This window comes from Solea senegalensis, linkage group LG2, assembly GCF_019176455.1.
Source record: "Solea senegalensis isolate Sse05_10M linkage group LG2, IFAPA_SoseM_1, whole genome shotgun sequence".
In the NCBI taxonomy this organism is placed as follows: domain Eukaryota; kingdom Metazoa; phylum Chordata; class Actinopteri; order Pleuronectiformes; family Soleidae; genus Solea; species Solea senegalensis.
Genome location: NC_058022.1, coordinates 5,604,871 through 5,617,224, shown reverse-complemented (window position 1 = coordinate 5,617,224; position 12,354 = coordinate 5,604,871). Strand labels below are relative to the sequence as shown.

General features: G+C 42.8%; 1 protein-coding gene across 5 annotated transcripts in view; it reads right to left on the bottom strand.

The window, feature by feature from the left end:
* Positions 1 to 12,354, bottom strand: part of tns1b (tensin 1b) — a 167,359-nt gene that overhangs the window by 46,146 nt on the left and 108,859 nt on the right. For 4 of the 5 annotated variants that reach the window (XM_044013784.1, XM_044013801.1, XM_044013793.1 and 1 more), the window contains one exon: positions 4,531 to 4,580. In XM_044013784.1, coding sequence (XP_043869719.1) covers positions 4,531 to 4,580 — 50 coding nt within the window. Of the gene's footprint in view, positions 1 to 4,530; positions 4,581 to 9,089; positions 9,418 to 12,354 lie in introns of those variants that run through there. The other variant, XM_044013821.1, reaches the window with a different exon arrangement.

Sequence of the window (12,354 nt, the reverse complement as noted above, 5' to 3'; positions counted from 1 at the left end):
GAAGCAGCACATGTGATTCATGTACACGTGTCTGTGTTGACCAGACCAGCTGGTGTGTGAACTCTTTAGCATACCAAGAACCCAAGTACCTAAATTTAGCAGCTTTTATCGAATAAAGAAGTTGTTTCATATGCAAGAAGAAGATTTTCAAGCCCTGATTATACTGCACATGGCTCATTCACTATGACTCAGTTAAAAGTGTTTAATTCACTGCTGAATGACTCATTATAGTGATTTATATTGGGAAAATAGGGCTGAATGATATTGGAAAAACAACGGCATTGCGATATTATCATCATCTTCAGCAGATGATTTGAGTCGCTCTATTCTGAGAGACTCAGTCATTCTAGAACGATTAGGGGTGATTTTATCATCCGAAAAGAAAATAGTGATTATTATTAAAAAAAAAAAAAAAAGCTTGTAAATTAGTGCAAACTATCAACTACTCATGCAGCAAATTGTATTTCATATTCAGTCAAATCACCACGCTCTTCCTCTAAGTCGACAAGGAAAACTATCCTTATAAGGAAAAGGCTGCAGAGGCACATAAACACAACATCAATGATTACTAAGCCCAGAGGGGCGCGAGTTTGCCTCACCACTCTGCTTTAAACACACATGACGAGCGAGGGGAGAAGGATTCATAATGTGTGATCGAACCCTAAAAAATGTCTTAGTTTTAGGCCAAGGTGGATTCCTCCCTCTTTCCCAGAAAACATAGCATAATGAACTCATCCCATTGTTTGCTTCTGTGTGTGTGTATTTGTTTGTTCCCCTAACAAGACCTAGACTCTGAGAACCATCAGGCTGAAAATCCTCATCTGTTGGGACGTCTGGACTCTGAAATGATTCCCTCCGTTAAGTCATCCCATTCTGGTTCTAAGTTTTATATTAAACCTTCAAGATGGTCGAACGCTGATTGTGCATGCCATATGGGCCCGCGCGCCTTGAGCCAGACTCCTGTGTGGGTTTATTTTTTGCAAAAAGCATCTGCACCTGCACATCTCTATACTGAACACAAACAATTACCCCTAAGACAAATCCAGATTGCCCCACGAAAATGTTAACATATGTCCCGCGACCTGACCTGTAATCAGTGATTAATCATGAGCCTACAGAACACGCTGCATACACAGTGACACGTAACATTAAATGGCTTTATTTTTAGTGGTAAACAGACTATACTGTAAATACAGGCAATCACTGAGGCTCTCATAATAATACAAATATTTGTGGCCGACTCCGTTTCATGTAACCTTATTTAGCCAATGGCACAGCTATTTATATTCGTAGGTTTTCCAGAAAACACTTAGGTTTTCAAACAGTGTCCACGCCATCTCAATAAATGTACAATTGTGAATTTATACTATGGGTTAGCCAGTGGGGACTTGATCCACTGGTGTGCAGATACCCAGCCAGCATGTTAATGTGGGCCCCATAAGAGTTACATCCAGGCTGATGATATGGGTCCCAAACAGGTTTGTCCCTGGTTTCCATGGTGACCTCTCCCGTGTTTGCCCACATGGGCTTCCCATCTGGTTCCTAAAACCATATGAGGCCTGCATTATTTGCCTTCTTCAATCTCATGCCCACTTAGTACCCAAGTAGCCTGGGGAGGTGCAGTACACCATGGACAAACCCACTTGCGGTCTTGTAAGTACTTGAAGGCGATACTTGAGTAAAAGTACAAGCATCTTACCAGAAGATGACTTTGGTAGAAGTTAAAGTCACCTTTTAGAATATTACTTGATTAAAAGTCCTTGAGTAAAAGTACCTGACATTTACTGTACTATAGTATCAAAAGTCATTTTCTGATATAAAATGTACTTGTAGTATTAGAAGTAAAAGTAAAAGTATTGGTTGTCCGGAGTGTGCAACAGAAACCTGGAGACACCCAACGACAAGCCACCGAATCAACGTCAACTTCAGTGGCGACGCGGCCTTGTGGGCCACCTACTGCTTATTTTGAACTAACAGTAAATGGAAACGCGCATAAAGGCACAATGAATTTTTAAAAATGAGGTTAGATTTGGTTGAATTTGTGATCCATTTTTAATGGAAACCTATAGGCACGTTGTCAATCCTGCCCCTCAGCCCCTCAGTGTTTATATAATTTGCACAATCTTTCTCCTTGGAACACTGTGTCGGCTCCTGTGTTCTCGTCTCCCACTGAAAACCTAACATACGGCTTTGATTTGTTCAGTTTTTTTTCCCCCCCACCTTTGAACGCACAGTGACAGCTTTTTAATTTCTTTGAGTGCATCTGTGGATCTCTCGTGTCTTCTAAGACGAGACGGCGAGAGCGTCGAGGGAGTGAAGTAACTGAACAAAGGTGGTGAAGTGAAGAGGGCGCTGTCTGCAGACTGCAGCATATTTCCCACATTTGTCAGCAGTGAGTAGACCCTAAAGGAAATTGCTCATACGTCTGGGAGAGAAGATCGCAGCAGACTTACCATACAAACACGGTAACCTGCTCTGCACTGTACATCTGGAGCCACTCAGAAGCTGCTTATTGAACATTATCCAGGAGAAACTGAAATGCCACACATGTTCTCTTTCATGTTTCTTCTTCTTAATCTCTGGAATTGACACACACTTTCTTCATGTTTTTACTGGGCTGTTTCTTTTGCCCGGACATCTCTCTTCTCTCTGTCTCCTCGACATTTTTTCATCTATTTTTGTACGTCTTAATATCTCTTTCTTTCCTTTCCCTGTCAGTCTCTGCATATGCATGTCTTTTGCCGGTGGGAGGAGGAGGAGGAGGAGGAGGAGAGCAGGGCCAGCGTAGACTTGTGGTTTGGTCCTGTTCCAGGTCCACCAGCATTTGCTGACCGGCTGGGCTCCAACCTGCTTCTCATCAGCTGGAGAGATGAAGTGATTGCCCGTTTTTCTGCATTTTGCATTTGACGAATGCCGCATTATCTCAACACGCTCAATTTCACCGCTGCGGTGATCTGATTTGTGCACTTGGACAAAAACCAACTGAGAACAGGAATGTTCTACCAGGAAACCTGAGACAGTGAGCTGTGGAATGATCTCGTCTCACAGCGCACAATATTGCACATTATCACAATGTGGGCATGTGCAACTGATAACACTGAGCTGCACAGCCTTTTTTGCACATTTAAGGAGTATACTGTGTGTCTTTAAAGAACTGTTAATAAGCCTAAAGGGATCCACTGCTGTGATTGAACACATTTCAGCCACTGTATTACATAAGTGACATCCATGACATGCCTTTAAAAACAGCAACTTTTCTAACTGACCGTAATCCAATGGAGTCGATGAACTCAAGTGTGCAATCTGTTTAAAGCAATGATGCTTCAAATGCTGAACTGGCGTTTAGGACTTAAAGGAAATAAAATAAATAAACTGGGGCTGCAGCAAATTATTGTTTTCATCGTCGATTAATCTGCCGATACTTTTCGAATAATCGCTAATCATTGGTTTTTAATGATGTCTTTGTCACGTGGAGCAAAGAAACTGGAAAATGTTCACATTTAATTTAATTTGATTTAAATGACTTGACTATTAGTTTAGTCATCGATTAAATGTTGCAGCCCTAAGATAAATGATATAATGCAGTAACACTGCATGAAATTACACTAGCGCGGCCATGGCTTAGTGGTAGAGTGGGCCACCTTTCAACTGGAGGGTTGTAGGTTTGATCCCCGGCTTGGCACTGTTATGACAGCTTTGAGTGGTTGTCAAGACTAGAATAGAACTATATATATCTATATAAACACAGAGCGTTTAACATTTACAACTCCAAAATGTAAGGAAATTATTGAGATGGCTTCCTATTTTGTATATATGTATGTATATATATATATATATATATATATATATACTGTATATGATGTATTTTCTTACATGGTATGTACACTTGGACATGGAGTGTAAAGCAAAACTATCCAGAGAGGTTAATACGGTGAGAGAAATCATACGGAAACCTGAGAGGCTCTTAATAACACAACAACGGATTTGTCTCATCCAAATTTCACCTGACCTAAGCTAACATAAATCAAAGTGATACTCCGACATCAACTGTCGTGGAGTTGTACACGCTTTACTGATTAACTGCACCACTGGCAACATCTGTGGCTCCCCGCGGACTGAGGTGAGAGCGACTGACACCAAATAGCAACACCGTGTGAGTTCCAGTTCAACAGCGGGGCGAGTGATTTCTATTAACGCCCGCGATTAAATAAAAGGAAAAGCAAATAGCCCATTACATGCAAACATTTCATTTCAAATGGAGGTGAGAAGACCTCAGCGACAATTAGCTTAGTTTTGATTTTCACCCATGAGGTACTGGGGAAGACAAACAGTGATTAGGTCCTAGAATGATTTAACAAATGCATTCCGACAGGCCACATGAGGCCTTGTATGGGAAAGGAGAGGAGAGGAGAGGAGAGGAGAAGAGAGGAGAGGAGAGGAGAGGGAGAGGAGAGGAGAGGAGAGGAGAGGAGAGGGAGAGGGAGAGAGGAGAGGAGAGGAGAGGAGAGGAGAGGAGAGGAGAGTTCCTACCTTGACGGTCTGCGCCGTGACTCCATGCTCTTTGAGGATTTGGTGGAGCCCTGAAAACACAAAGATAAACTTAATCATTGTCCGATCCGAGTGATTTAGAAGAACATAAAGAACGTATGTATGTACAAAAAGTAAAACAAGCTTTCAGCAGCACCATATAAAACAGAGGTCCCTAAATGGAGGTCTGTGGGCTAAATCCAAGCCCAGAAGTCATCTCATTTTGATTATCTGGAGAAACACTGATGAAAGAGTGTTTGTATTTAAATTTGAGCAGCTTTTCTAGCAGCCAGTTCAGCAAATCACGTCAGGGAGTTCTGATTAGCAAGTGTTCAGAGTGAGCGGGAGAACAGACAGAGAAATCAGAGAAAAATAAGAAAAATATCTTAATATAATGTCCTGAAAAGAGTTAACTAACAAAAGAGATAAAATGGAAACTCAATATACAAACTGTCTTGGTTGAAGATGCTTGTTTTAATGTGCAACAGAAGCACTTTTATTTTTAAATCTTTCTGTTATGTTGGGCTATTTTATTAAATACTACATTTGATTTGATTTATTTTTAAATCCCAATGTGAGAACTGATAAAAAACTCTTTTCATTTCAGTCATATAAATCTCAATGTACAGTACATACACTACTAATAAGACATCGTGATGTTCCAGACCTTTGCATGAGGAGATTTTCTCTATGTGCACCTCTCTGCATTCTAAATGAATACTATTGTTATTCAATAAAACAAACTCTAATATATCACCACAAGTTCCATTAACTGTGGATGTAGGTACAGTATCACAGGCACGGCGTTGTGTGATTTACAGTTTGTTCAAAGCAACCAAACGCGCGTCATCAGACCAGCTCGGTCTTGTTCGTGTTGTTCAAGTTGAAAATTTGGCAGATTACTGAACGGAATAAATAATGTTGTCGAAGGGGTTTTGATGTTATGGGAAATGTTCAACAAAGCAGCACTCAATATGGCTGCAATGAGCCTTAAGGTAAACATGCGTATGCACCCACTCGCTCGGACGCAGTGATCTCACACAACACAACAGGCAGTTGCATGTGGAAACGTCATTCTCGCTCTCTCAGAGAGGCAAAGTATTGATTATTGCTTCACAGATCCAGATACAGAGTGTCCGGACGGGCTCTTTTGTGCCTCTTAGCATTTCCTTTTGGCATTGTACTAAAATAAACAGCCCCAACGCCTCCATTCTTTGGCAACCTTCCCTTTGACGTACCAGAGTGAAATGGTACGGCACGATTAGACCAGCTCCAACAATGACAGTCAGCTGATTGGGCCATTCTCTGCTAGTCACAGGAAAAAGAGAGCCGCTGGATACCCTCTATCGTTGTGTGACGTCGTCGTTTGTTGTTGTCGCAACGGTACAACGTCAGGCTACGTGGCCATTTGAGCCCTCACCCCTCGTACCAAGTAACGGTACCGTAACGCAAGCCTGCCCCAGGACTTTACCATTCCAAACCGTACTGTACCATGTCGGAAACACAGCACTGTGAGATTCAAGAAACTTGTCTAAGACGGTGTGTATGATGCTGACCAGCTGTTACACAAGTTAGCAGCGTCATCAGCAAGTTGGCATCATAAGGATGGAGCAGTAGTAAACAGCAGAAGAAGATTAACGCTCTGGAGAAAAATCCAGACTCTAAATACCAGCATTTTGTCTATGTTTTTTTTACCTGTATTTGGTCGCACTGATTGTTCATTAACTGTATATGACAATTCAAGGTAGCCCTTTGGTTTGCTGGGTGAGTCAAACCTGGAAGTAACAGTCTACTGCATACCAGAGGGTACGGAGTTAATGGTCTTAATATTAGCTTCAGGTTTGCTTCAGTAGAACATGATGTTGCCATGATGGCATATGATGTGATGGACGATGTGTGTCTCGTCCAAATGTCGCCTGGTTGAACGTGAGAAATGTGAATTCCCAGGTTTAAGAACCTTAATCCCTTCAAAACTGAAGTTCGTTGTACAGCTGGAACACGACGTCCACTTTGTTTTAATATAGGGTCTACGTGTTTAACACGTCATTTCATGTTTCACGCTTTCCATCGCCTCATCAGTAGCACGTGCACACTGTGAGACGATTATCCTAAATTTCTGACACGAGGAGAAAATCCTTACAGCCTTTGAACCTCTCTCACATCGCGACTGACCTCTGCCTTTGACAGCCCCAAAATCGCACAGTGTAAACCGGGCTTTATACGGCGCCGCGCAGTTCCACGATGTGAGCGCCTCCACAGCAGAAAGACTGTGTTTGGTTCCACTCTGCCTCGCCTGGTCCTGCCTCCCCCTCAGACCAACTCAAGGAGGAGGGTCAAAGTGCACATGGACTTGTTCACTCCCCTGTGGTGCTTGAGTCACATGTGTGTGTGTGTGTGTGTGTGGGGGGGCTGTTATCCTTCATCACCCATTAGATCACACTGGCTGGCAAACCACCAGTGTCAAGAGCACTGCTCGCTGTCCGTGGATGAGCTTCAGCAGCGCTCTGCTCTCTCCGAGCCACTGACTGCATGTCAGTGTATAATTTATTTATGTGTGTGGTTTATCAAGCTTGTTAACGAATAATGTCTCTCGCTATATCAGCCCAGAATAATTCGATTAAACCATAATCATAAACGAGCCCATAGTGAGCAGAAAATGGTGCCTTTTTGTTTTTCTATCAGAAATTCTTCACCTCTTGTGAGCTCGGCAAAAAGTGTATTGCTACGGGGAAAGCACTGCCTGACAAGTAAAGGTTGTGGATCGAGTTGAGACAGAAGGAAATACAAGTCAACTAATTGAAAACAGACAGGATTATTTTAGATAATGTCTGGGTGGGGCTACAGGAAGGCTATTTAAACTACAGCTGCTGTGGCTTAAATCCTATCTCGGCCCACTCGGGTACTGAATGTGTTCAGGAGCTTTAGATTGCTTGAGCAAGTGCAAGTATTCTCACAGTGTGATGTCTAAAGAAATAGAAAACTCTCAGTGACTCATGCATGTGGGTTGAACATTTGTGAGGAAATACACAAACTGAAAAGAGCTCAACCATGAACAGACCTGATACGGCAGAGTTTGCTAATGTTCACGTAATCTAATTCTATTTAACTGCTTCAAAACATGCACACAAGACGCAGAGATGGACGCAAAGCGTCTGAATGCAAATGTCTGTGGCTCTGATCTAACTATTTAACATATGATGCCTATATTCCCTTATCCCCTTGATTATAAAAAGTCATTATATATTATATTATATATTAAAAAAGATACAAAAGTACTGTTTTAACAAGGATTGTAGTTACAAAAACCACTGACTACCTAATTTGCAGGGTATCTATTATTACAAGTGGCAACGGCAGAAAACATAGAGTTAGTGCACATCATGTGTGTTTGCAGAAGTGATGACATGTAAGCGCTCCTCCATTCTAAATTCGATTTAGAATGGTCTTTGAATGCACCTCGTATGCTGCTGCAGTGAACCCTACAGTACGTTACTCTCTCATGCATCAGTCTTGCGTCCCTAAATCCCTAATATAAAAAAGACGGAGCTGGTAATGTGAATGTAGTCTAAAAGTCACTTCAGACAATATCCAGCTCCCTCGTGAACTTTGCAGATAATGTGAGAGCACAGCTGCAGAAACGACGGATTAATCACGGCGAGCAAATGAGTGAGCGTCCCGCCTCCTGTCGAACTCAAGCCATGTGCAAACTGGCGCGGATGTGCCACAGAATGTGCGGAGCTCCTTTTCTGTGGTGCATATACGGCAATAGTGTTCACAAGAGTCACACACGGACACCCCCCCCCATCTCTTCCCTTCTCTTATTGCTTTAGCCTAAACATTTCAGTATGTTGCCAGAGGTTATAAAGGGCACGGACTATTAGCCAGAGGAGGACAGAGATGAACGAGCACGAGAGTGCGGGTACTGAGGAGTGCTGCGAGTCTGACACCAAAAAAAAAAAAAAATTCAAACATTCTAATTAGAGACTGAAACAGCACAAACAGATGTCTGAAGAGCTGCTGCTTGAACTCCACTGCAAAGTTGTTGGGGTAACATGCAACCACACAGGGAAATAAAAGCACCTCGATGAAACTACACTCAAAAATAATACAATATTTTTTAATATGCCTCACTCTGAAGTACCACAATTTGGACCCTAAACACATCATTGTCCGCATCTTAAAACCTGTTCCTCTCCTTCGAGCGCTTGCATTGGGAAAACGGAGGGGTATCATAAAGGAGGAGGTGGGAACTGAAATGGGGGGTCCTGCAGGCCTGTTTCCAGATGAAAACCATCTGGGGAGGTTGACTTTACAAGCAGGCCGTACAAATGAACCATCTGAGAGAGAAGGAGGGGAGAGAAATTAGGGAGGGCAGAAGACGGTGGGGGCTGGGTAAAAAAATCTCTGAGAAACTACTACGACACAAAAAAAAAATCCAAGCGGCAAACGAGTGGACAAGAAAAAAAGAACCCACGCTGACAACTCCGCTGGTGACTCTCCAGACGAAAAGGCACAACATCACAACCATCCATTCACGCATCTTCACCATCATCTCATCCTACCTTCCGGAAAAGGTAACCCGTACTCCATCGCCATGCCCCCCTCAGAGAGGAGAGCCGTCTTCTTAAAGACCCTCCTTGGCTCATCTCTGGAGAGCTGCCTGTGTCTCTCCCTGCTTTATGTCCGGCAGTGAAGTTTCCCCTGTGAGACCTCTCCCTTTTCTCTGACAGCGGAGGAGGAGGAGGGAAAAAAAAAATCCCAAAACAAAACAAAACAAGAACCAAGGGCTCTATTTTGGGCAGTTCTCCATGCTCCCCGGCTCAGAGCAGACTCCTCCACAGCGCTCCTCGACTCGTCCCCTCTGTCCGCTCGCTCCCTTCTCCCTCTCTTTCTCTTTCCCACCCTGTGTGTATACTGGCCACCCCGCCACACCACCCCCACCCACCACCCTCTCTCATTCTGCCTCCCATCATGTTATGAGCCCTCCTCATGTTCAACTTTTCCCTCACTCCCTCCTGTTTTTTCCTGTTTGTGTATGGAGCTAAATTGCATCTGATAACCCCTTTCTGACCCTTTTCTGAGGAAAACATCTGGGATCAGATGCGTGTAGACACACACAAAGAAGTCTCCTGCATGTCACATGCAGCTCTTCCCCACTTGTGTCTTCATTAGTATCCAAATATACTTGTGTGTAGTTGAGAAAGTATCTAAGTCTGTACATTTTTTGTGTGTATTCCACTGTGACTGTGTAACACTGTGTGACGGAGGGAGCGTTTGTGTGTACACAGCAGCAGCACAGGGGCGGGTGGGAACAACGAGTGCTTTTAATGTCAAACTTTTTAGTCACGCTCCAGCTTAATATTGCAATGTCTGTCTTAGTATAAAACAAATCACTTCCTGTTTGCAGCATGGGAACGTCACCGGGGCGACACAAGCTCGAAACATTGCTATACTGAGAGTTTTAATATGTACAAGTACATTTTTATTTGGTATATTTCTGTTCATTTCTTGTCATTTTCAGCTTCCTGTTACAGATGAATCACGAAAACCGACGACTGCGTCAAGGAAGTGGAAAAGTTCACTCATTATCTACTCAACATTAAAAAAAACAAACAAACAAGAGCGCCGCCGTTGCTACAATCAACAGCATAAATATACATATGAGTCAATCTAGCCAAGAAGAAGTGAAGGAACTACAGCGGCTACAGTAGAGTGAACTGAGTGAAGTGGGAGGAGCTCATGCAGTCATAAGACAAATCTCTCTGATGCTCAGGGGCAACGAGGTGTGGCCACATACTGTATCTGTCAGACGTCACAGTGTAACCACACAGCAACATGCCCATGACCAGACAGTAGCAGCTGCACACACACACACACACACAGATAAAAAGTACACACATTTAAATGCTAACATATGCATAACGTACGGATGTGACTGTACAGTGACACATAAATACATATTTAAACTATTTAACAAGGGGGGAAAAAAAACATCCCATAGAGATTAAAAACAGCAGCAGCAACCAAGTTCTAGGGCATAAAAGACACAAATAAGTAAATAAATAAATAAATAAGCATCTGTGGAATCAAGGACCAGCCTCCAGTTCTCTGTACAGCTCATTCCACGCTGCAGGTGCCAAATACACCAGTTTACATGCAGGCGTGTGTAGCTGAAAAACGTTATGACCCTGTTATGCAGTAATTACTGTGCGTGTCGAGCTCTGCCCCCGTGTTAAAGTGCAGATTTATAACTCGGGGGAACGTCAACACTGACTTCTCCACTTCTGAAGCTGTGGAGATAAAATAAAACACAGAGCTCTCCGGTGCTACCACGGCGACGAAAACCGCGGGAAAGCAAAGGAAATGCCAATAAAAGTGACCACACACGCACACACACACACTGGTGCATTTATTTTAGTCTCGGTGGAGAAAGTGGCAACTTGAATTTTGGGTGGTAAATCTAAAATGGTGACTTCAGCTGTTTTTTTTCCCCAGACAAAACAAAACTCACAGGAAGTTGTGTCATGGACAACGAGTGCCAAGTGAGTCCGGAGCGAACATGTAACAATTTTGACGGATTAAAAGCAAAATTAAAAGCCGAACCTTGGACGATGTTTCTTATAATAATAATAGCATCACCTACATTCATTTAGCTTTCTAGAAATAACAACAACAATGCAATCAAATGTTTGAGCTGAGAAAGCCTATCCACACACAAAAACCACATTCTTTCCCAAACCAGATTCATCCCGATTGTTGGTTCCATGTGTGCAGATGTTGCGTAGAGAGAGAATGTTGGAATTGGATGTGATCGACATTCTCGTCTGGCCTGAAGACTTCCAAAAACCTGCGCTACCTGCATACCTGTGTGCACGGCCTGAGGCACACAAATCTTCCCTGCTCACAAATCAACAGATCGGATCAAAAATCGATGCCCACAGTGTCTGAAACGGTGTTTGCATCTTGGCCTGATTATCAGCAAAGAATTCCCTTTTTTTTTTCGAGTCTCAGCGAGACACTTTCGATCATTATCGAGGACAAGAAAAAAGCGGCACTTGATTCTGGGCAGTAAACAAGCATTTGTAACAAAGCCAGTACACACTGGCAACAATAAACCAACTCTATAATGTGTATACAACTGAATTTTACTCATAAACACCTTCAGTTACAGTATTTCTCATTTGATTTGGGAGTAGAAGAGGCAGTAAATAGTTTCCCTACATCAAACACATGCAGTCTTTCAACCACACACGTGACTGGAAACTTAGGTATTAATCAAATTGATCGAGGAAACTGAACGCTGTCCCCAAATCATGGCTCATGGCAAAAGCACGCAGCCAAGAAGACCGACACGCATCTTAGCGTTACGCAAGGAATTACATCACACGTTGTCTTGCTGCCAAAAATGAGGCTGACAGAGAAGAAATGATCATGTTCACATGGGTCTCGCATGCCCACTGATCCCCAACGGAGCCAACGCCAAGCACTGTGGATTGCAGAGTCATTGGACACAGGAGGGAATGCCAATTTAACACATTCCCACTGGATTTTTTTTTTTTTTATGCTTTGACAAAGCGGGATGGGGTTAGCCTGGGTGAACCCAGACGAGTCAGCCGGAGATTTGAGGCATTAGATGTCATTAGTAGATAACTACAACAAGCACGTTTGTGGACACATTTAGAGCTGAAACAATTCATCAATGAATCGTTTACAAAATGAATCGACAACTATTTTGATAATCGATGAATCGGTTTGAAGCAAGATTTCCGATTGTTTAAGCTTCTTAAATGTGAATATTTTCTTCATTTCTTTGCTCTGGAGAACAAA